At 42.2% G+C, this 24,252-nt stretch overlaps 1 protein-coding gene across 1 annotated transcript in view; it reads right to left on the reverse strand.

Moving 5' to 3' along the window:
* Window positions 1–24,252, reverse strand: part of RSRC1 (arginine and serine rich coiled-coil 1) — a 127,594-nt gene that overhangs the window by 19,255 nt on the left and 84,087 nt on the right. The window contains exon 7 of the mRNA XM_030456109.1: window positions 4,387–4,455. Coding sequence (XP_030311969.1) covers window positions 4,387–4,455 — 69 coding nt within the window. The remainder of the gene's footprint in view (window positions 1–4,386; window positions 4,456–24,252) is intronic.

The following is a 24,252-nucleotide window of genomic DNA, read 5'->3' on the forward strand; positions in this document are numbered from 1 at the left end:
CAAATGAGATGGAGGGAGCCTTTTTCTTTCTTTCTTTGCTTTTTTGTCACCAAAAAAAAAAAAAGGGAAAAAAAAAAAGATTTTGGTGTGTGTCCTTCAACTGGCTATAGGGACTATGGTAATTAAAACATTTAAAACAGCACAAGCCCCCAGTCTCTAATCTGGGGCTCAGGTCAGCTGTCTGTAGATTTTAATTTGTCCTCGATTTGTATTCATGACAGGGAAATGCTGCATATTTAACAGCAAACCAGCAGGAGGGGCAGTGGTGGGCTTGGAGGTCAAATAATTTGATTTCCGAGCAGATTACATGTAACATCCAACATCTAATCTCACACCTGATTTGGCAATAAAATGACAATAAAAGTAATGTTAGGACAGCAGCACTGTGGGGTGGGTGGGGGTGAGGAACCAGTTTTCCCAAGCTGCTTTCTCTGCAGTGCTGGGTTCTGCTGCCAGGAGGCTCAACTTCTCCTCAGGAAAGGTTCCAAGGGTGCTGCAGGCATTTGCTGCCCAGAAATTTGTTTTATTTTTTAATTTGTTTTCTATTTGAAACCAGAAGATGGTAAATATTGGAGAATTCTTTTTTTTTTTTTCCTGAGAATTCAATATTTAGAATTTGGGGGAAAACATCTATATTTTAAAGAAACAAACACAAACCTTTGAAAATGATCTTCTCAACAATGCTGATTAACATAAGGATATTCTAGGCAAACTGAAGATGGACTGACAGAACCAGGTCCATCAGGCAACAGCTGCCAAAAGAGAGGGCACCTTCCAGATGAGCATTCCTTGTGCATGTTACTTGTGCAAATTCCTTACAGAATTTCACTATTAACATTCCAACCAGAGGGGCTTGTGGGAGGAGGCAGGGAATCACTATGAACAATTATGCACATGAGAATTGTTAATCTAAAAATGATACTAATTAAAAAATAATCCAGCAGAATTTTCCCTTTTTTTGTCCCTGCTTACACAGGGACAGTGAGAATTTAGGGGTCAGAAAGACTGAAAATTGTTTTCTACATCACCAAAAATAAAAGATTAAATAAGATGAAAGAGAATGAAATGATCTTAACACTTTTGGGCTGGGAAAGCTGGGGAGAAAACATGATTGCCCCATCCACCTGGATCAAACCTCCAAGCAGCTTGAGGTAAACTGCAAATTACAGTGAAAAAGAGTTCACAATTGGGTAGGGCGGTGTGAGAACAAAGCCTAAAAGGCTTCTTTTGCAAGGAAAATGTGTCCATGGAAGTTGTGTGGCTGGACTGGATGGAGGCAGGAGAAAGGTCTGGCTTGTGGACATGGATGGGATGCTGGTGTGCATCCTGCAGTTGCTCTGGGTACCTTGCACAGCCCCAGGATGCCTCCCTACTTGACAGACAACTTAATAAGAGCACTCATTTTCTAGTGAAAAGGAACCATTTTAGTCTTAATTGGTAGCTAACTCCTCAGACAAACTGATGAGCTTTAGCTAACAAGCTTCTCTTCAGGAAACATTTTCTGCTCGTTTGAGAGCCCTGTCACATCCTTACAACTGTTTCAAAGCCACCACAGGACAGTTTTTATGGTGCTTATTAATAAATTGAAAAGAAGTCATCCTCTTGCTTTCACTCATATCTACCGAAGTCTCCAACCCACCAACCAACCAACCAACCCTTTTTTGTCTTCCCCTTTGCATCTCCCCCATCCTCTGCCCATGGCAGGGGTGGAACTGGATGAGCTTTAAGGTCCCTTCCAACCCAAACCAGTCTGGGATTGTGTGGTTACAACATTATGATTTTGAATCATATGATTATGATTATTGCAGCCATGGACTCATAGAATTGTCCTGAGTTGCCCTTTCTAGGTGAGTTCTCAGCTATCCTTGGGTAGACATCAATGAAACAACTACCACTTGGAAACCAGTTTCAGCTTTTCCTGGTTGTTATTATTCCATCAACTCAGTATTTTCAGAACTGCCTTTGAAGCAGTGAGAGCTGAGGGCTTTAAAACATTTTTTTTCTCACAGACAGAAAAGCCAACTTGCAGTATTTTAAGATAAACTTATATTTTATCCAGTTGTTTTTCTACTTCCAAAGAGATTTCACCCCACAGAGTAGGAGCTCAATGGGAATGTCTGGAACCTGGGAAGGATCTTTTGTTTTTCCAGCTGCCTCTATCTCTAAAAACAACAATTGAGCCATGATGCTGACCACACCTGGGTCAGCAGGGATAACCCAGCTCTGACAAGGAAATGAGTCCCATGTGAAGTTGTGGAGAATAAGGAAAGTCAAGGAAAGAGGGAAAAAAAAACCCTAAAATGATGCTCATCACTTCCAAGCAGCAGCCTGATGCCTGGCCAGTCTTGGAGCAGTGACCACCTTGAAGGACAAGTCGAATGGTTAATTAGGAAGAAGTTTGGAGAAGCAAAGAAATCTGTAGGAACTTCTAGCTGAGCCCTTCCCAAGCACTATAGCAGACAAGAGGAGCTCTTCCCTTCACAGTTCATTCAAATGACCAGAAGGGGAACCAAACTCATTTTGAACAGCATCTTGCAGACAAGTCAGAAGAGAGATCACTTGAACTTGGAGCCATCCCACTCAGAGACTTCTCCCCCAAGAACACACCAGCACAGGAACAAAAGTTCTCCCAGATAATGCCATTAGAAAATTAACATAAAAGAAAGTGTTTCCTTCAGATGTGGTGACTGCCCAATAAGCTTTGAAGTGAAAAAAGAAAAAAAAAGCATCCATTTCATTGGGTTTTAAGCCTCATTAAACTAAAAGTTTATGAAACGTGGACACCTCCAACCTCTTTCAAACAGAGAAAAAAATGCAATGGATTAGATAAAAATGTTTCAAAGATAATTACACAATATTTTTCTTTTTATCAAGCACAGCAGGGGCTTGGGTAGAAGATGCTCAGTAAGAGCAGGACATTACACCTAAAACTGCACAGGGCCAGCAGCAACAACCTTGTCAGGACCAAAATAAGCCCCCAAATTCCCAGGAATTTGGGATGAGTGCAAGTGGCCTGGCCAGGTTCACCAGGGCTCTGCAGCTGGGTGGAGAGGGGTGAGCACTGAATAAATGTGGTACAAGTCTGCTAGAACAGAACAACCAGAGGTAGGAATTTCACCCACCATCAGAGACACAAAACTGGGGACTTCTGGGTTACTTTTTTTTTAAGCAGTCAGTACATCTTGGTTTCTTGGGATTAGCCTGACAATGCAAAACCATTTTTCTGGGCATTAAAAACAAAACAACAAACCAAATATCCAAACCTCAAAACCAGATGAAGGGAATCAATGGCATGAATTTTAAATAAAGATTACATTAGAGTTTTGAAAGACATACTCAGCATCTTTCACTCTTAAGCCCCACAATTTGGAGCTGATTAGAGGCATCTCAATCTAACTACAAATGGGAAGGGAAATCATATAAAAATGTATAAATGCTGGAGGACAGCAACCAGCTGAATCCAACCTGCAAAGCTGAATTCATTTTCTCATGAAGATTTGAAGAAGCTTGTTTGTATCTGAAGTGCAAATAAGCTTTTAATTGCCTTCAGGAATTCCTGAGGCTGGGGTTCCAGCTAAGGCAAAAATGGGCAAGGAAGAAAACTGGAGCTATTTGACAGCAGCTAAAGAAACAGCACCTGAAGTCAGCACATGGACAATGTGTATTTCTAGAGTAAAACCACACCAAGGAACTGAAGACTTCCACTGTTACTTGTTTAGGTTAAAGTCAATGCAAAAAAATAACAGATGTCACAGAGAGTTCCATGATTCTTTCTAACTGGAACAACTGAGTTGTTTTCTCTGAGGCAGGGATGTCTGTCAAGGCTGAAGGGAGCAACTTAGAGGCTCCTTGGATTGTCTGCCCTGGCTCCATCACTGTTGCAAACATCTCTCCACCACACAAGCAAAATGCATTTGTATTAATTATCCTCTGTGTTAACTTTCCACCTACTACATTGCAGAGGAAAACAGCTCAGCCCCTGGCAGCTTTCAGTGCACCAAATTTCATGGAGAAACGGATTAGCTCACCTGGTGACATCATCCAGACCAAATCCATGGACACTGTTTTAACCAAGCATTATATCCAGCACCCAAACCAGCAGTGTTGGCTGCTCATCAAGTCTGAACATCTCATTTTGCCTCAAATTATTAGCTGGCTCTAATGGCAGCTGAGAATGATTTTTACAAATCTGGCTGTAATTCCTGGTGCATTTAGTAGTTCTTGTTTACCCTCTCAGGTGAGGAAGCAGAGGAGTGGCAGAGTGGCCACCACCACTGTCCTGGGAAGAAAATCTTGCAGCCCCACTGAAACCCAGTCCTTTAAAAATCAGTTTCTGACTTAGGAGATTTTAGTTTTGTTACTGGAATAAAAAAATTCATCACTTACCTTCTTCCTTTCTTTTCTTTGCTTCTTCCTCACTTCTCTCTTTAGCCTTTAAGGCTTCATCTGCTTTAGCTGCAAAGAAAAGCAACAACAGCAAACTTGAGAATCAGTTCCCTTCTCTTGCCAAACAACATTTCCTGGTGGGTCAAACCCAATTCCCTGATTTCAGATTCTGTGATGTGCACAAAGTAACAGAACTTGGGTCTCTTCTTTAAAGAGGCTCCAACAGCTCAAAACCTGCTGTCAGGGAGGGGAATTTTTTGCCTGCACTATTAGCTCAATACAAACCTCTGCATTCTTTTTTTTTTTTGTTAAGTAAAACTTTTAAGAGTTTTTGTTCCATTTGCCCCCAAACTGAAGTCTAAATACCAAAGGCAGTGCATTTAAGGAAAGATTTGCTACCATAGTGAGTAATCCATCAGACCTCTTTGGAGGATAAGAAAGCAGACAATGTTTTCAGGGCTGCAGAGCTGCAGCTAGCATTTAAAACAGGAGTCAAATACCTATTACTTAGTATTAAATTAGGCAGTATACAATTTTCTCTTCACTGCAAATCATAGCAGCAGTACTTTACTCATGTTATGACAGTATTCTTATTCTTTAAAAAGAATCTTTCTCCCTCTAGAAACCTCTCCCCTTATTACTTAATTATCTACTAGTTGCTCAACTGCAGGGGTTTTCAAACACTTTACTACAGATGTTAAAGAAGATTAAAAATATACAGCACAGTAACAAGGGACTATCAATATACTCTGTAAATTAATTAAATTTCTGTTCTAGCACATCATTTATTCCAAAGCATTAATGTCTCAAAGGAGCCATTCTCTTTTATTGCCATCTCACTGCCTGATGAGTGAACTACGTGAAAATAAGTCTCTAATAGCATTACACTTGATGAAATATTAAGTTTTAAAAAGTAGCACCATGTCAAAAGGAAAAGGAGCAAAAAGAAACAGAATTTAGAATTTAAACCAGGCCAACTCAGGCCAATAAAGTCCCTGCAAACAGCAGCACAAGGAGCAAATGCTTTTTCAGTTTTGCAGATACTTAGTCCTACCACTGCCTGCATCAACCAGTAATTCATAAAAACAAAAAGCAGCTCAGGAACTGGGTGGGAAGGGGTCTTTCCAACCCCAGGGTCTTTTTTGCAGTCAGTAGCTACACCTCTTCTAAAATGCAACTGAAATAGTGGTGTTCCAAAATGACACAAGCAATTACACAGACATCTGTTTCCATTTACATGCTTTTATACATATTTAGACTACATTTAAAGTCATGAAATATTAAAACTTTTCTGCCAGTGAAGATCATTACAAGGATCTATTAAATAAGATAATAAAAACAAACTGCTAGTAAGTCTAAAGACTTTTACTTCATTTACACTTTATTCTCCCTGGTATAAGGACAAGGATAATAGAAATTCCATTTAAATTCAATTTTGGTTATATGTGTAATTGTAGATATACCCCTTGAGTCATGTAAAATGCTCAGCTTATGTTTCTTTCAAATTATCCCGCTCAGCTCCACATTCTACTCCTTACAACTGTCTTCAATATGTATTAGCAGAGCTCATTAGGTTGAAATTTAATAATGCAAACATCAGGTGGATTTCAAGAACCTCCATTATCAACACAAGATGGATGGCTTATATAGCTCTTGGGCCAACTGGGCACAATTTAGATTCAATAAACTACCATGCCTAAATTTGATTTATCTGTTCCACTCTGCTACTTTGTTCTTCCTCACCGATTTGTTGCTGCACAGAACAATTCATTGGGTAGCTCAGTGGTTATCCAAGGCAAAAAAAAAACCAAACAAAAACATTAAAACACACAAGAAAGATGTTACTGGTCTGTGACTGAATTTCTGCTTAGCAATTTAACAACTGCAGATTTCCAACTCTTCTAACTATAGATAAAACTTCTGCCAGCAGCAACAGAGCTGTCCTTTCAAGTCCTGCTTAATTCCTTTGGTGATGGAACAATGTAGGAAGCATCATGAGAAGAATTCTCTACACAAAACTGCTCATTAGCAGCAATTTCAGGTAGTCCCTAAATCCACAGTAGGGTGTAGAGGTGCCAGGGCACCCTCCCTTACAAGCAGCAGAACCCACTGAAGCCAAGTCTTGCTTTAAGAACTTCATGCCAACTATTAATTTTCTTCAAATATTCCAAATTCTCTGTGCTTGGTCATCAAAACCTGAAATTTAATTTGATCAAACCAAGTTGTGATTGAACAACATGAGAAGATCCTTACAACTTACTCCAAGGTTAACAGAGCCTCTCTGTTCTGCAGGCCACTACTCTCCCCTTACTCCTTGTTTCAGGGGGTGCAAGAACACATGCTGGCCACTTAAAATCACTTAAAAGCCCTGATATTTGGAAGAGAAATCAGTTCTCCTGCCAGGAACTTCCCTTAAAGCTGGAGGAGGACAGACAGACAGCTGCTTATCACCCCCAGCAGATCAAAGAAGTCACTTCAGCAAAAGTCTGGTTTTAATTGATCCAGGTAGTGGGAGTGCTGAGATTGCTCCTGAAACTGGGCTTCCTGCATGGATAAACAGCCAGCATGGCAAAAGCCTGACTGCTTACAAAGCTTTCTAAAATAGAAAATAAATAAATAAAGAGGTGCTCCGGCTTGCAGCCTTTAAGAGCTCATCCAACCCCAGATAAAATTACAATGCTATTGATTTGATTTCCACCAAGCCCCCCCCTCTCTGAAGGATGGGAAAATGACACACGGGAGATGTTTGAGATGTTTACCTACACAAAAATAATAAAGTTGGGAAATGCAGATATTTGCTGGTAGCTACTGGAGAAAGTCATGCAAGAAAGAAGAAATAAATGCTGTCTTTGCAGTGAGAATGAACATCTTTGTAGGGAGAATTAACTGTGAGCAAAGGGTAGGTACACACAAATAAATAGAGCTCAGGAGTGGAACAACACTGCTGAATTACACCACAGGCATTAACAATTAAAACTGAGCTACATTAAGCACCTCCTCTGTTATTAAAAATAAAAACCAAACCCAAAACACCCTTCAGCACAGTTTAAATCAGCACAGCTTTACCAGCCATGGCTCACAGGCTATCCCACACTCTGTGTTCCTGATATTCACAGCAATTCTCAGCTTTTTGCTCACTCACCTGTCAAGCAGACCCTCCCTGCACCCACCCCAAACATCCAGGCTCCTCTTTGTTTTCCCACACAGACTTCTCATGCTCACTCAGATTTTCCTTTTTAATTCTTTCTTAGCTAATTCCATGTATTCAGAGTCCTCTCCCCTCTAAATTGTTCCTCCTGTATAGAAAAGAAAGTCTCCCAAGAAATACATAAGAAAGTTGATAAAGCATTTCAATAAACTACAAGCATTTAATAATCTATGTTGCTCCTAAATTGTATGGCATGTTTGCTGTTCTCCTAGAACTTAATCATTGTTAATGACAAAGAAAAAAAGAAAAAAAACAGGAAGGGAAAAAGGAGTTGAAAACAAAAATTAAAAAAATAAGAATGAACAACCTCATAGGTTCTGAAAAACATTTCAAGCTCAAAACATAAAAAATGATCTTATTTTATGTGGGATGACACGTATTTGACTTTTAAGTTATACTACTACTTGGTGCCTTCCCTCTTCCAGCCAGCTCAGGGCATTATCTAACTAGTGCCCTTCAATCAAACCAACCACACTTCCCTCATAGCTATTTAACTTGACAGTTTGCATAAATATTGACACAACCAGGCACATGGGTGATAACTGATAATGACAAGATGAAAATACCCTTCCTGGTGTTGCACTCCCTTCCAGTGACAGAGCATGGGAGACACCTGGGTGCCCAGGGAAGCCCCAGAAGAACCTGAGGTTCAACCACAATTTTGTTTAATGGCTTTGAAGAAGTGACTTGCTCTCAGCCACCCAAGATTAGGGTCACCCCCAGAGAGAACAGGGGCATTAAATGCTGACAAAAATGTCACTAATCAAAAGCTCCTGGTACTAGGATTAAAGGAAAAGGATGGTTAGCAATGAGCCTGACCATTTTCAAAGTGCAGTGAAAAGCAACTTTTGTGAACAGGAGCAAAAGTATTTTTTAAAACTCTTTTACAAAACTGAACTGTTCATGCTTATAATCAGTTCAGGTGGCACTAGGAGCCAACAGCACCTTTTGCTTACCAGGAAGATGTAGAAAAACACACTGCAAAAATCAATAGATTCTGCATTAAAATATGCTGTCTTACTGCAGGACATTATGCTAACAGGAAATGGTGGAACAATCTCTTCAGAGAAAAAAAGAAAAAGAAAAGAAGCTTTTCCAGGAAAGAAAAAAAAAAAGAAAAAGACAGAAAGCAAATGATCTTCACAAATAAATCATCTTCTGAATAGAAGCTCCACCTGAGAGCTGCTGAACCTGGTGGTTTTCAACCTTTGTGTGAAGAATGTATGGATCAACTCATCCCTGCCACAGGCAGCTCTGGATTAAACATCTCTCCCAAGCCATGGAGAGAAACCAAAGGCCAAGACCAGGGATAATATTATTTTCCCTTAACTATTGAGTTTGAGAACAATGGCAAATTAAGAGGAATAAGCAGGAACTTTCACTTCAAATGGCAGTGGTTTCTTTTCATGCATTTTGCAGGGCAGCTGGAGGTGCTGATTCTCCCTGGGCTTTCACCACCCATTTCCCACCCACAGATCACCCAGGGATTTATTGCTCTGTCTCACGTTCCTGCACACAGACCTGCTGGCTCCATGGCCTGCTGGCCTCCAGCCCTGGCTACCAACCACCCCAACTGACATCCAACTGACGTCCCATTTGACACCCACTTGAAGTATTTATATTCTAAAGTCATTTAAAAAAAGTCATCTAAAGTCATTTAGACTTTTCTTCTCTTTCTTCCTTTTCCTTTTTCTCTTCCTCTCCTCACCTCACCTTACCTCCTCCTCTCCTCACCTCCTCCTCCTCTCCTCTCCTCTCCTCTCCTCTCCTCTCCTCTCCTCTCCTCTCCTCTCCTCTCCTCTCCTCTCCTCTCCTCTCCTCTCCTCTCCTCTCCTCTCCTCTCCTCTCCTCTCCTCTCCTCTCCCCTCCTTACCTCCTCCTCCTCTCCTCTTCGTCTTCCTCTCACCTCTTCCTCCTCTCCTCACCTCCTCCTCCTCCTCTCCACAGCTCCTCTCTCCTCTCCTCTTCTCTCCTCTCCCTCTCCTCTCCCTCTCCTCTCCTTACCTCCTCCTCCTCTCCTCTTCGTCTTCCTCTCCTCTCCTCTCCTCTCCTCTCCTCTCCTCTCCTCTCCTCTCCTCTCCTCTCCTCTCCTCTCCTCTCCTCTCCTCCTTCTCCTTTCTCCTCACCTCCTCCTTCTCCTCTCCTCACCTCCTCCTCCTCCTCCTCCTCTCCTCGCCTCTCCTCTCCTCACCTCTTACCTCACACCACACCTCACCCCACCCTCACCTCACCTCCATTTCAGTTGCTATTTCTTTTCCCTGTGCTGGGCACTGGTGAGGCCCAGCAGGACCCTGAGGGGTTGGAGCGTGTCCAGAGCAGGGCAATGGAACTGGGGAAGGGTCTGGAAAACCAGGAGTGTCTGAGGGAGCTGGGGGTGCTGATCCTGGAGCAGAGGAGGCTGAGGGGAGACCTTGTGGCTCTCTGCAACCCCCTGAGAGGAGGTGTTGGGCTCTGCTCCCCAGGAACAAGAGGGAACAGCCTCAAGTTGTGCCAGGGGAGGGTTAGGTTGGAGCTTGGGGACAATTTCTCCCTGGAAAGGGTTGTCAGGGCCTGGCCCAGGCTGCCCAGGGCAGGGCTGGAGTCCCCATCATCCCTGGAGGGGTTTCAGAGCCCTGGGGATGTGGGGATGAGGGACATGGGGCAGGGGTGGCCTTGGCACTGCTTGCACCTGATGGTCTGAAAGGTCCTTTTAAACCAGAATATTTCTGATTTTGACTCAAAAGAGCCATGGTGGAGAGTATCACTGAGCATGCCACCCCATCAGCCATTCTGGTAAAATCCATCACTGTATTAGCAGATTATTAACTATTTCAAGATAGAATTAGGGCAGATGTTGTTCTAGGGAGATGAGGGGAAGAGGATTCCCTGCTGGAATGGAAATTGTTTTACTGATAAAGTTTAAAAATCAGGAGTGTCAGAACACCCACTGACTGCAAACAGCAAAGCAGTTGGAAAAACACAATAAATTCAACATAATTGTGGGCTTTCCAACTCTTCAAACTTACAAAACCCAGGCTACACGTCTCAAGATGTATTTGGGGAAAAGAAAGCAGAGAAAATCCAAACCCACGTATGGAGATGACAGCTAAAATGCAGCCAAGCCATCCACAGTGCTCATCAGAAAGACCTAATCGTTTCTTTTAAACACAAACACTTTTGCACTTATAAAATATTCAGTCAGCTCACATATAAAAATACAAGTATAATCCATTATTAATTTACAAGACCGTATTTAATTTACATGCTATTTTTCTCTTGTATATTAAATTTATCAAGGCTTGTGGAAATCCTCTCTGCTGAATATTCATACCCTGACATGTAAAGTTATCTATTATACATCCAAAAAATTCCAACATGAATTCAAAACAAGCACTTCCTCAGATATATCCTTAGGCAGGAACAGAAGGAGCAGAGTCCAGAAGCTGTTAGTTCAAAACCAGAAGTGACATCACCACACACATTTTTATTGCACCGGATTTAGATCATTTTTCTCAATTTTTGGCTTTTCAGTCCATGCTTAAATAACATTTCTCCAACACTGATATGGCACAAACATTCCCACTGGTCATGTTCATCCCTGGACACGTGTCCCCTGGCCCTGCCAGGATGGCTTTTTGAGCACTGTCTCCTCTCATCAGGTGGTGGCTGAGCAGCACAAAAGGGCCCTGGGGATGCTGGAGCAGCTCTGGAGCCAGGCTGGGAATTGGGGGTGTTCAGCCTGGAGAGGAGAAGGATGAAATGGGGAGACCTTGGAGCACCTTCCAGTGCCTGAAGGGGCTCCAGGAAAGCTGGGGAGGGACTTGGGACAAGGCGTGGAATGGCAGGAGCTTGGAGTGATGGATTTAAACTGAAAGGGGGAGATTGAGGTGAGATTTTAGGAAGGAATTGTTTGGTGTGAGGGTGCTGAGCCCCTGGCCCAGGTTTCCCAGAGAAGCTGTGGCTGCCCCATGGCCGTGTTCAAGGACGGGTTGGATGGGGCTTGGAGCACCCTGGGCTGGTGGGAGGTGTTCCTGGGACTGGATGAGCTTTAAGGTCCCTTCCAACCCAAACCAGTCTGGGATTCTTTAATTCCTGCTCAATTCCCTTCCTTTAGGGATTCTGGAAAGCATTTCCTTTGGTATAACATCTCCTGCTACAATGCAGCTACTGAACATCCTTCTGCCAGCACTCATGAGGGTTTTCCAGAACATAAACCATATCTTTTGGTAGAAGAGAAATCCAGTCATGTGGGAAAGCACAAGCAAAACCCAAATGCTTTCTTCCTCTTGTTCTAACGTTGGGTATAAACAATGTATTTGTGAAGATAAATCCTTTAACACCAACCAGACAATTTTTTCACTTGTTTCTTTTGTTTTTTCACTTGTTTCTTTTTTATTTAATTGTCACCCTTTTTAAAATGCAGGTTGCTGCTAGCCTGCTGGCTGCAGACAACACAGGGTGAAAGCAGAGCATCAAAGAGAGAACATCCAAAATCTCACCAACCCTCACCCCACCAAGCAGCACAAGTTATTGTGAAGTCAAAACGGGTTAAATATTAACCAAACTTCTCAGGAGAGAGAGAGGGGGGAGCACTGACATCCTCGTCCAGAATATTAACGTGCTGCTGAGGAAAAAACACCCTGCAAGGGGACGAGGAGTGTTGGGAAGCAAGAGGTAAGACTGGAGAGGCAAAACTCCGTGGCCAACCTCCCCAAAGGCTTCCCACCTCCCGGTTACTGCCTCCTGTATTAAGACTGCCTTTCTCATCACTTAATGCTTATTTTCATCACTTTGCTTAAAATATTGATAATCAATTAAGGCTACGTCTGTTTTGCCACAGAATCTGTGTCACAGTCTATCAGGCTGTCAGGGCCAATTCAATCCTCATTCAAAGTTAATTTTTTCTTCATAAATCTGCCTTTGGAGGAGTCATTAGGCGCGGAACATAGCCCGAGGTGCAATCACCTATTCTCTTTCATTAGAGGCAGGCAGGGAAGGTGAGGGAGATTATTAGAACTTTGGAATGATCACAAAGCAGCGTGCTGCCTGTCAGATCCCCCCAACATTTAATTCATCTCGCCAACTCGCCGCTGTGTGCTGCCAACAGTTTTAAATGGACATTATTCATGAACATCTGTGACATGCTGAATATTCTGAAGCAGGGATGATGAAAAAAAAAAAAAAAAGCAGGGGCCCCCCCCCCCCTTCTCCCCCCCTTTGACTGGAAAATTAATTCTATGGTCAAAACAATTAGGAATAGAACAAACATCTTTTGTGATGTTATTTTTAGTCCTCCAAGATATTCCACTTAAAAAGTGATTATTGGGGAAATATCGGTGTTTAAACGAGGAGGGGTAGCTGGGGCTGCAGAGGATTGTTTGGGCTTGAAGAACAATGTGCCGTTTCCCTGCCTGTGGAAATAACAAGTTGTTGGGTTGAGGGTTTTTTTAAGCAATTAGAGAATTAGCTAGCTTCACCCTCTGGTCTGCTGATCCCTTCCTAAAATGCAGCCAAATGAGATGACACGTTGGATTTGAATCCGGTGCCATATTAAATTACACCCTGCTTTGCTCCTGATGGACAATCAGTTGCAATGAGAGAAACAGATTTCCAAAATCAGATATATTTATTGTTGCTTCTCCTGTGAAAAGGAGCACGCTGCAGCCATTAGAGCATTTTGAAGGTAGGAAAGGCAGAAATGCTGGTACAAGTGTCTGGCATCCCCAGAAATCCAGTAAAACCCCTACAGTCCCTCTGCAGTACCCCTTAATGCATGCAAGGGTTTTAAGATGTAGATACTTTAAGGAAAAGTAATTTACATCTAATGAAATAAGATCAAGTAGTTCCTTGAATTTCATTATGGAAGTCAAGAGAATAGAAATTTACATTTTTTCTGTTATTCCTATGAAAACGGAGTCATCATTAACAAACTTCTCACAGCCCCCCTTCCTTCATCCTCCTCCCCACACAGTCACCATTTCAGGCTGCAGAAGGAAGGGCCAGATCCTCAGTGAATTCAGGCTAGCACAATTCCACTGCCTTCAACAGAGCTGAGTAAATTTACTCCAGCTGAGGATCAGGCACTAAATATTTATAGCAAAAACCCCAACAATAATTATAATAATATAATAGTAATGCTAACAATGTCTTCATAGGCAGATCTCAGCTAGGTACATTCATCTATTATTGAGTGCATTTCTAATTTTGCTTTTCCCCACACATCTGATCAAAAATTCAACCAAAATACGTTTTAACACCAAGGATTAATTGGCCTTAATTGCTTCCCTGCCTCCTGCCTCATTGCACTGGACCCTATTAAATATTGCAAAGACTTTGTTCCATCTCACAGCAAGCTGCATGTTACCAGCTTGGACATCTTGTAGTCAACTTATTGTCACCTAAGACCCAGCCCTTCCAAACTGCAGCTGAGTTTAGGAAAAAATCCTGTAATTGGATGCAATTCTTGTCTTGCCTGATATTTGGGTTTGGAGAGAAAATTGTTTCTTAGAATAATTTGATAGCTGGTGGTGGTGGTGGAAAGAGGAAAAGACCTCAGGGCTGCTCTTAGGGGATGACTTCCATCCCTCTCTTTCTTTCCTCCTTTAAAAAAAAATCAAAATCTTACTTTCTTTTGGAAACCATGGCATGGAAGTGGCTGTAAGGCCACTGTAGGGAATTTCAGAGACCCACCAATAACTGGTTTTGAAGCTTGTAATGCAGAATTAAATCAGGAATCCACGACATCAAAACAGGTTTGTATTTTAAGTTCTTAAATTCAATTGTAGCTATAAAATGGAAAGGAAAGGAGCTATCTTGACAAGATACCAAGGTATTTTAAGTTGCACTGTGTACTCTTGTTAAAATATTAACTTATACCTATTACCAAATAAAAGTGGCACCTGCTATTTGGGTGAGAACTCTGAAAACATGCATATAAATAATGAAGAGGTCTCTTATTCTTGGTGGAAAGAAGATTTATTTTTTTTTTATGGTAAATTATGGAAAACTGTGAGCTTGCTACCTCACAGAAAAAAATAAAATAAAGAAAACATAAATAAGTAAAGTCACTTAAAAAAATAAACCAACACCAACAACATGTGGGAGAGATTAAGATCAATTATGAGTGCAAGAACTTTTTTCCTATAATAAAATACAGGCCAAGTGAAAAGAAAACTCCAGCAGTGATTAGAAATGGCTGTGGAATACACACATGCAAAGCTGTCTGCCCCTGACAGTTCTTTTAAGACTTTGGAAGATCCTAAGTCTCTAATGAACAATCTACTACAAAATTAAACTTAGAAATTCCTCTAAAACAAGCTAGAAATTAGTAATAACAGGTCAGCAAGCCCAGAAGACATACATCTGAGCCCTTCTTGCTAAGCTATAGGAGATGCCTACAGACCTGATGCCACAAATGCTTTCAAAACCATCACACAAACTCTGGAAGCCTAATTTAGGTTGGGGTTTTTTCCATCACCAAGCTCACAGTGCTAAAAGGACCCTGCCCTTGCCTTTGAGGACATAAAGCTGGAGTCCTTCAATGAAAAGCAAAGCCAACACCTATTCTTCTCCAAGTTCCACAGGACAAATCCAAGAACTTCTTGCTGCTCTCCCAGCGTGCTCCCTTCACCTTGAGAAGCCAGATGATGGTTTTGAGGACAATTTCAGAGGAATAAATCCAGACCTTGGTAAGATCAGTGGGTCCAGCATCCCACCCCAAACCCAGAGCAGGGCTCAGCCAAGCTCCAGGGGCTGTGCCCCATCCCACCCCCTTCCCAAGGAGCACTCATTCCTGATGGAACATGCCAGCCCCTCAGGTCCAGTTACTTATTGCCTCTGCATGAGAAATTAGCTCTCTGCTGTACTAACCCCACACCTTTACCAAGAAAAGGCAACAGCTCCTCCATATCCTGTCACAAAGAAATTGTGTGACTCTGAAAAAATACTTATCTGCTTAAAATCCAATCACTAATAAAAATATTTAAATGATACCTGAAAAAAAAAACCAAACCAAAACCCAGCCCTGGCAATGCTCCTCCAATAGAACTGTCATTTCAGTCTGTGTATTGAGAGTGGCTGTGGGCTTTTCTTTCTGGGATTAACAGCAGAATTCAGGCTGACAGCTTGTCAGCAAACTCAAGAAATTCAGTCACAAAACTTCGATTCAAACTGAGCCCTTCTTTCATCTGCCAATTTGGGACCGTCAGGAATCAGCAGGTGAAGTGAAAAGCGAGCAGATGACAACTAATCTGGCTATCCAAAGGAAGCAATAAACCACAGAGTGCTTACAAATGATTATGGGGAACAACCCTGAGAAAAACCAAACCCACCCAGAGCACCTTCTAAAGGCTCTGAGAATTTTCACCTCCTGCTTTGGAACCGAAGGAAAACGTCCCCAAGAAACCTGGGGAAGTGGCTCCTGTCAGCAAGGCTGCCAGCACAGCCCCAGCCCTGCAATGCTGCTAAAACCCCTTCCTGGCTCAGCAGTTTCATGGCAGGTTTGAAAAAAAAAAAAACCTTCATCATACATGAGTTTAAATCCTCTAATTTACTTCTGGGCACTGGCCCATGGCTCCTGCTCAATGACCAATGGGCTGTTCCATCCACAACAATCTCTGGCCACTCATCTGCCCTGGAAACCACAAATAAAGAGCAGGATTTCTGCACCACACAGTCCAAACACCACCAAATTGCAAAGATAATTATCCAGATCTATTTCCCTGGTCCTTCTGGTACCAGATCCCAGGTACCTGGCTGCAGCCCAATGGGAAATGTCAGAAAAAAACCACTCCCCAGGGAGCTCAGCCAGGACAGCCCTCCATGGCCTGTCCAAAAATGCCACATATGCCCCAAAAAGGTTGTGGAAACAACACAGACTGGTTTGGGGTACCTCCTAGATGAAAAATGGACAAGCTCTACCAGGGCATCCTCTCCATCAGAGATGGGGATGAGTTTCCTCAGGTGATGCCAACTTTTCCTTGGAAGTTCAGTTTTCCTGTACTTCCAACTGCAAGGGATGGAAAATTAGTAAAAATCCATAGCTCCTGCAGCACTGCAGACCTGTCTGAAACCTGTTTGAAAAAGGAAACTGAAAACTAAGCCCACACAAAAAACGTATGTATTCTTAAAAATATTACAATTCCTTTTTAGATCTGTTATTTCAACCAGCAAGACAGCAGCAGTGCCCCAAAGGATGAAGATAAAGCCTTGTTTAATGGTTTCTGGAGCTACAAGATTATTCCTTCAACACAGAGAACATGCAGCCTGGATTTTTTGACAGAGGCTACTTAAAATTTGGACATATTCTGAAATACCTTGAATGACAGGCAAGGTGCTAGAGAACACTGCCTGTCAGGGAGGGAGAAAAGAAGTTTCTTGTGATAACAAATGATTTATATCAAACGTGGTCATACCAAATTAACTTCTAAATGCACAATTACAAAGTTAATTGCAGTTATAAAAGTACAGTATGGTGCAAACTTAATAAAGAATGCTGTGCAATTAATATCCAAATAATGGTGCAAGAACCAGGAAGCATTTCAGAGGATTTTTGAAGGGGGAACTTTCTTTGCCCTGCTCACAAGAATTTTCCACTTTTACCATAATGTTTCTGATAAAACCTTTGTGAAACAATAGAAAACAAAAAGGATAAAAAACTTATTTTTAAAATATATATTTTAAAATAATGTACTAGAAGTCCATGAACACCAAGACATCATTAAAGTAAAAACTGTTCCTTAGTATTACCACTGAAGAGTGATATCAGAGTCAGAAAGGTCCTGAGCAGGGCACTGGGACTCGGGCAGTGATGGAAACCTCCCAGGATTTACTGTGCCTTAACTGCAGAATCATGAGACAGGCACCCAAAAGAACCTGACACCTGGCACCAAAAGGGGGAGTGTGTGTCAAGGAAAGATTTGTGGGCAGGACTGATTGCTGATGCCAACACACACTCAATTACACCCCTGATAGCCTTGAGATCCTGGAGAAACCCTGAGTCCTGCACCAGAGCCCAGGACTCACTCTGCTGCAGCAAAAAAAAATAAAATATATATACATATATATATATAGGAAACTACATATTCACCTTCTATCATTAACTGCTATAATCCTTTACTGGCATTATTAAACATTCCCCCAGGATAAAAGGGGTAAATATATTGCTTAAATATTCAGTGGCTCGACTGTAAAATTTCATTCCAGATGAACTGATGAAGATGAAGAAATGCTGCTGAAAACAAACAATTTATCTTCACTAGGTGCAGCTGATCAGCTCTTGGAATCAGGCCAGAGGCTGTGTGGGTTTGAATTCAATAGCTGCATTAAAAGCAAACTCTACCCCTACTACACACCCTGCTGAACACCACTGAATAAACACTTTGCTGCAGCACGGCTTCAAGAATTCAAACAGGAATTTTGGGTAAAAACGTGGGTTTTTTCTGAGGTATTGTGTCTCTCTGTGTATTTCAACTAAGTGCTTGTTTTTAAAAACCCCTATTAAAATCCATTAGAGGAAACAGGAAAACAGACAAGTCCAGAGGCTCCCAAGCAGCAAAGGAGTGACTGCTAGGAGAGGGTTTAAGGTTTGTCAGCAGTGAGAAAGTCACCTCCAAGGGGAGCTACCTGGGTGTAATATACACATGTATTTATTCTTACTCATCTGCAGCCTTGAGAGATTCCAAGCACCTCTCCAAAGCCTGGACAGCATAATTTCAGTACAGACATATGTGCATCTATATATTTGTATAGAGCTGTAACAAAGTAATAAATAAGCAGCCTTGTTCAACTCCATAAACTTGCTCCAATTCGATTTCATTTCCAGATGGCTTTACCTTGGGATCAGATGCCCTGCAAGGTCTGCTTCTGCAGTTTGAGAGTTGTCTTGGAATATGGAAATAATTTCAAATATGAAAACCTCACTAAATGTTTAATGGCAAAGAACCAGAGCAGTGAGGAGAGGGAATGCAGGTGATGGGTGGCCCTGTACCTCTGCTGAGGACCCAGAGCCATCACCTGAAGAGAAGAAAACTGCTCTCTGCATCTACATGATGGGGCTTGGAGCAACCTGGGCTGGTGGGAAGTGTCCCCCAGCACTGGGGACACACACATCCATTGGGACTGGATGAGCTTTAAAGTCCCTTCCCACCCAAACCATTGGATGTTGTCTGCATAGCCCCCATTCTCCCAAATGAAGTCCTAATGACTTGCATTAATTCATGCTCCTTAATTCCATTCCTCAGTAGCTTTATTGCAGCTTCTGGCTGACCAGAGCTTCACTTCTAGTAAAATTTCAGATCATCTCTGAAAACTGAAGAGACTGACACTGTCTACACAGGCAAATACCACAGCACAGGAGTGACTCTGGGTGCAGAGGTTGGAGCCCCAGAGCCTGTGCAGACCTCAGGGGCTGAACTCCAGAGAGCAGCCCCAGTCCAGGAGAACCAGGAATGGCTGGAGGAGGTGGTTGCCTTCCCAATTAACATCACCTGAAAGGAGCTCAGGCCACATCCTCCAGGGCTGGAAGGTGAAGCACACTGAGCTCACCCAACCAGGGATGCTGGGAAGAACCACTTTACAAGCATCCTTCATGTCCTACTCGTGGCTCAAGGCTGTGCTCCAGAAATACATAAGATTATGTCTAATTTGATGTCTTTCAGGTGATTGCTTATATGTATTTTTTAAAAAACAGCCTTTTTTTTCCATAATAACTTTAATAAGATTAGCTTTTCAGTTTCCTCCATACCTCAATCAGGGTAATAGCAGCCTCTGGAAAACACACTCAGCTGCTTTAACCTCTCCTTCTGTCAGCACTTGATTTCAGCTCCTTTGAATGACCCCAAATCAATACCAACCAGGCTGGACTGGTTTGGAGGCCAAAAGATAAAAATAGGTAATAAAGCAGCAGTGGTTAGGGAGGTTGTGGTGTGCAGAGGTCAGGCTGAGGCCCCAGGTAACCATCCCACCCGTGTCCTGGAGCCATGGCTGCTTCCTCCTCCTCCTCCTCCTCAGCCCTACACGTGGGGCCATCCTGCCCTATTGATCTCCTTCCAACCTCCAGAACCAGACATTTCCAGACAGCATGGGGAGAGCTGACTAAAGCCCTTTAATTACCCCTCAGAGCCAGAAGGAAACCATTGATCAGGAGGTTGGGGGAGAATCCCCAGCCCCCCCAAACCCCACTAAAGCTGAAGGGAAGGGCTGAGGAGCTGCACCCCCCTTGGGACCCAGATCACTGCCCATGGACAAGGAAAAAAAGCTCTGCTCACACATGGAAACTCCCCCTGGCAGGTGTCATGCTCTAAGCATGGGGTTTGATTACTCTAATTAAATATAATATTATCTACAGATCAGCCTATTGATCCCTAACCACCCCCCCCCTCCTGTTAAATAGAAAATTAAAAGCTCTGAGGGAGGGATTTGGAGGCTAAACTTGGAGTTTAATGGTTTTCATCTTAGCACTGGCTTCACTAGGTTGGATTTCCTAAATGTACTATTGATTTCTTGCTACAGCAAACACAGAATTTTAATAATTCCTTTCATGGGAGTGACATCAGCTACCTCGTTACCAGCTCAAAAAGAAATTAAATAAAACCAATCAACAGCACACATCCACTTTTTAACCAAGACTAAGAAAAATACTAAACAAGAGTAAGTGAGAGGTGAAGTTGGGGTTTGATTTTAGACCTACATTAATTAAAAAAAAAAAAGCACTTTATTGTACAAGCATGAGGAAATACTCAGTTTGTGATAAATTAAAAAGTTTCTCTTCATCAAGTAGCATCTCAAAGTGTTTAAATACCAATATCTGCATCCACGTGCAACTTTCAAGTCCAAGATAAAGAAAAAAAAATCAGAAAATACTCATGACATTACGAGAAAAAAAGGAAAAGCATTTTGAATTTTGGCCATTTTTTAACTGTTTGTTTCATTCACAGTGCAAACGTGGATGTTTCCTATTACCAGCCCCCCAGTTACACCTGAAACAAATCATAAACACCTATATAATCCCCCAACTTTGTCCTTTAAAACCTCATTTAGCATCATGACTTCTCCCTGGCAGCTCACCCAGCTCTCCCCATTCATTCCCTATTCCCTCAGGTGCTTCTCCTTCCTAATGCCCAAATGGCACCAACCTGTTCTTTAGCAGAGCCATGAAAAGGCAGAGCCTGCTGGCTAATTTACCAAGGGATTAAAGCCCTGAAACCACTTCAAGCTGTTCCCTCTGTCTGGGTGTAAAAGCCCTGCCCCTGCTCTCAGGCTCCCCAGGCAAAAGGGGGGAAAAAACCCCATAAATCTGGCTTGAAGAAAGGCAACTTTAAAGTGGGAGATGCTGCAAGTGATGCCTGCACACCCCAAATACATCAGGTGCACATGGTTGCAGCCTAAAAGCTTAAAAAAGGGGGAAATGTCAAATGTTGTGAGAGAGATTGGGTTCTGAAGTTTAAATACACTGATCCTGGAGTCAGGAACACAACCTGACACACTGCTAAAGCAAACCATGTTACACTGGCTGCTGTGGAGAGGAAACGTGCTGCACAACTCCACTTATTTCCCCTATTTCAAAAAAAAAAAAAAAATAAATGTTTCTCTTCCTTGGGTTTGGTTCCAGGTGGGGACAAAGGGAGAGGTGGCACTGCTGCTCCTCTGGGGACAGTCACTAAACCTCCTGCCCCAAGGACCCCCTGACTGGAGGAGGAGGAGGAGGTGGAGGAAGAAGGAAGGAGGAGAAGGAGAAAGGAGGAGGAAGGAGGAAGAAGGAGAAGGAAGAAGAGGAGGAAGGAGAAGGAAGGAGGAAGAAGGAGGAAGAAGGAGGAGGAAGGAGGAGGAGGAGGAAGAAGGAGGAGGAAGGAGGAGGAGGAAGGAGGAAGAAGAGGGAGGAAGAAGGAAGAGGAAGGAGGAGGAAGGAGAAGGAAGAAGGAGGAAGAAGGAGGAGGAAGGAGGAGGAAGGAGGAGGTGCTGTCTGGGCTGAGCACTGGCTTTTGGATGGAGCATCCTCCACCAGCACCCTGGGGCAGGACCCAGCCCCTGCCCACACCAAGTCTGTTCCCCTCACAAGTTGGATAAAGAACCAAACCATCACTTTCTCTACTGACACTTTAAAAAGCCAACACAGAGATTCATGAGTATTTAATAATTCCAATTTTATGGCAACAGGGGCAGTCAGTCAGTTAAAAAAAAATATTTCCATTTATAATGCCATGGGGTACTTATTGTATGAGCTCCACCGTACAAAAACACACTGCAGGAGCAAAAGTTGTTGGGGTTTTAAAACCAAATACAGTGCAGATTATGAATTTGTCTGGATATGTGAGCAACTGATGCTTAAAAAGGGAAATGTTATCTTCTTTCTTCTCCCAGTGCTATACTAATACACTACTAAAGTTAGGTAGCAGCCCTGGTACTTCCCAGTGCCAGAAATACAGATTCCCTGGAATATAAAAGTGCCAGGAAAAAAAATAATAATGTCAGTGCCAGGGATTTCCTAGACACTGGAAGCCTGTAAGCTGGTGGGCTTGAGATCTGAACCTTTAGAAATACTCAGGAGGATGGCACTGTGGATCCCATCTCCATCCATTTTATTACAGGGAGAAAGAGGAATTGGCAATGAAAAGAGTGAAATTTGTGTTGCTGTACATACACACACACACTTATGAACGTCCAAACTGCTTGCTGAGCTTTTTGCTTCTCGTGAGCTGCAGAATCCATCACTGATGCAGAATTCAGAAGCAATTCTGCTCCAAACATGCCCCGGGTTGCTCCTGCCCCTGGCCTGTCCCACTCAGCTCCCTGCAGTCAGTGCTGGCAAGGAGGGGTACAGACACCCCTTGTGCTCACCTGGCAGCACCTCTACAACCTCCTCTTTTATTATAATCTTTCTTTTTCCATTTTTGCTTAGCAGGACATAGTGTAGAAATACAACAAACCCCAATATTTTAAATAACAATTCATTCTATGCACCCTTTTTTTTTTTTTTTTTAAATCTCATAAGTATTCCACATCCCCTTGGAAACAGCTTTCTGCTGGAACACACTGCCATTAAACTCCTTTTTTTTCTACAAAATGTTCAGGTTTGAGTGCAGTACCTGCTACAGGGCTTTCCAAGAAATACTCATTTTTAAGATCCAAGCTGGCACCACATTCCATGGGTTTTTTTGGCACATGGCCTGATGCCAGTTATGCAGAATTCTCTCTAAGAATATCAAGGGGTTCCTGAAAGTCTTTGCAACTTTAATACTGGCTGTCAATATTTGAGATTATTATCCTTTTCTAAGCAGAAAAAAGACCTTGTGATTTGGATGGAAAGGTCAGCAAAAGTATTCCAGGGAAAATGTCTATCTGGGGAAAGATTTGGTTTGTATTTTCAACACAAAAGAAGAAAAAAAATAGAAAAAGTTAAAAAAAAAAAAAAAAAAAAAAAAAAAAAAAAAAAAAAAAGAGTGAAACATCAGACTTCCTGCTTCAACAAACTATTATTACATGTTTCACCAGTCCATTAAAGAAAGTAATTTAATCAGTTTGTATTTTCTCTGTAAAATCTCATTCAGAGAAATTTTATTGCCAGCTATCTAAATAGTAAATACTTATTATGCTCTCAAAATGAGTTTTTGCTTGCCAAGGGCAAACCCATTGCTGTTATTGTAGTGCTCTGTCAGAGCAACAAGAAGTTAAAAAGGTTATAAAGATACCATTAACGTCATGGGACTGTCTTGTCAGGACTCAGAAGTGCTTAGTAATTGAGGGCTTTATTCAAAGTGTATTAGCACCCATACAAACAGCCCAGCTAATGGGATGCTTTAGGCTTTATTTTCTTGCAGCCCTGCATAATCACCTACAAACAGCTGAATACTGTAAATTTATCTGCTGGGGAGCACAGCACATTTTATCATCTGCTTCTAGGCTGAGCCTTGGAGTAAAATGGCAGCTCCAAGGCACAGAGGAGGTGGCAGGGCCACCAATCAAGCAGTAATGACACTAATTGGGGCTGGTGACACACCTGAAGAGTCACTTCTCTGGTCCAGGTTGCCACAAGGGTTTGCAGAATGTTTGTGAAAGGCTGCAGGGAGTTTATAAAATATATCTAGTTAATGCATGCACTAAAAATGCATGGTTTAATTCTTCATTCTCACACTTTAAGCATAATTTGTCCACATGAGTAACATGATGTGGATTTGGGACTCCAACAACAGCTATGCAAAAAGGTGCTTAATATAATGAAAACTTAAACTGTGTGCAAATTGCAAAATGACCCAAAAAGTGGGGCTAAAACCCCTAAAACTTTCCAGTTCTAATGTCACCTCTCTTCAGATGTTTCTTACAGTGATGGTTTTCCTAAAGAACTGAGGAATCCACACTGGAGTCTTCCCTTTGTGTTTTCTTGACAGCACTGGCATCAGGATTTTATCCTGCTCAGAGATTTGTCATGATAAACCCTGGACCATTTTTAAGGGAAGACTTTCCAAGGGCTTCAGATCACCAGCACAAAATGCTCAACCCCTTTATGACAATATTCTGATTGTTTCACTGGGCATTGTAACAACATAAAGGGAAACAGGATGGTTAAACAAAGAGATTTGCCCAGAAATCTGAAATAATAAATTATACTGTAGCCATAAAGAGGAGCTCTGGAAAAGGAAATTAAAGGGAGACTGACACAAAAGCAGATAATTTCATTGCTCAGG

Source organism: Calypte anna, chromosome 9 (assembly GCF_003957555.1).
Source record: "Calypte anna isolate BGI_N300 chromosome 9, bCalAnn1_v1.p, whole genome shotgun sequence".
NCBI classification, from domain to species: Eukaryota; Metazoa; Chordata; class Aves; order Apodiformes; family Trochilidae; genus Calypte; species Calypte anna.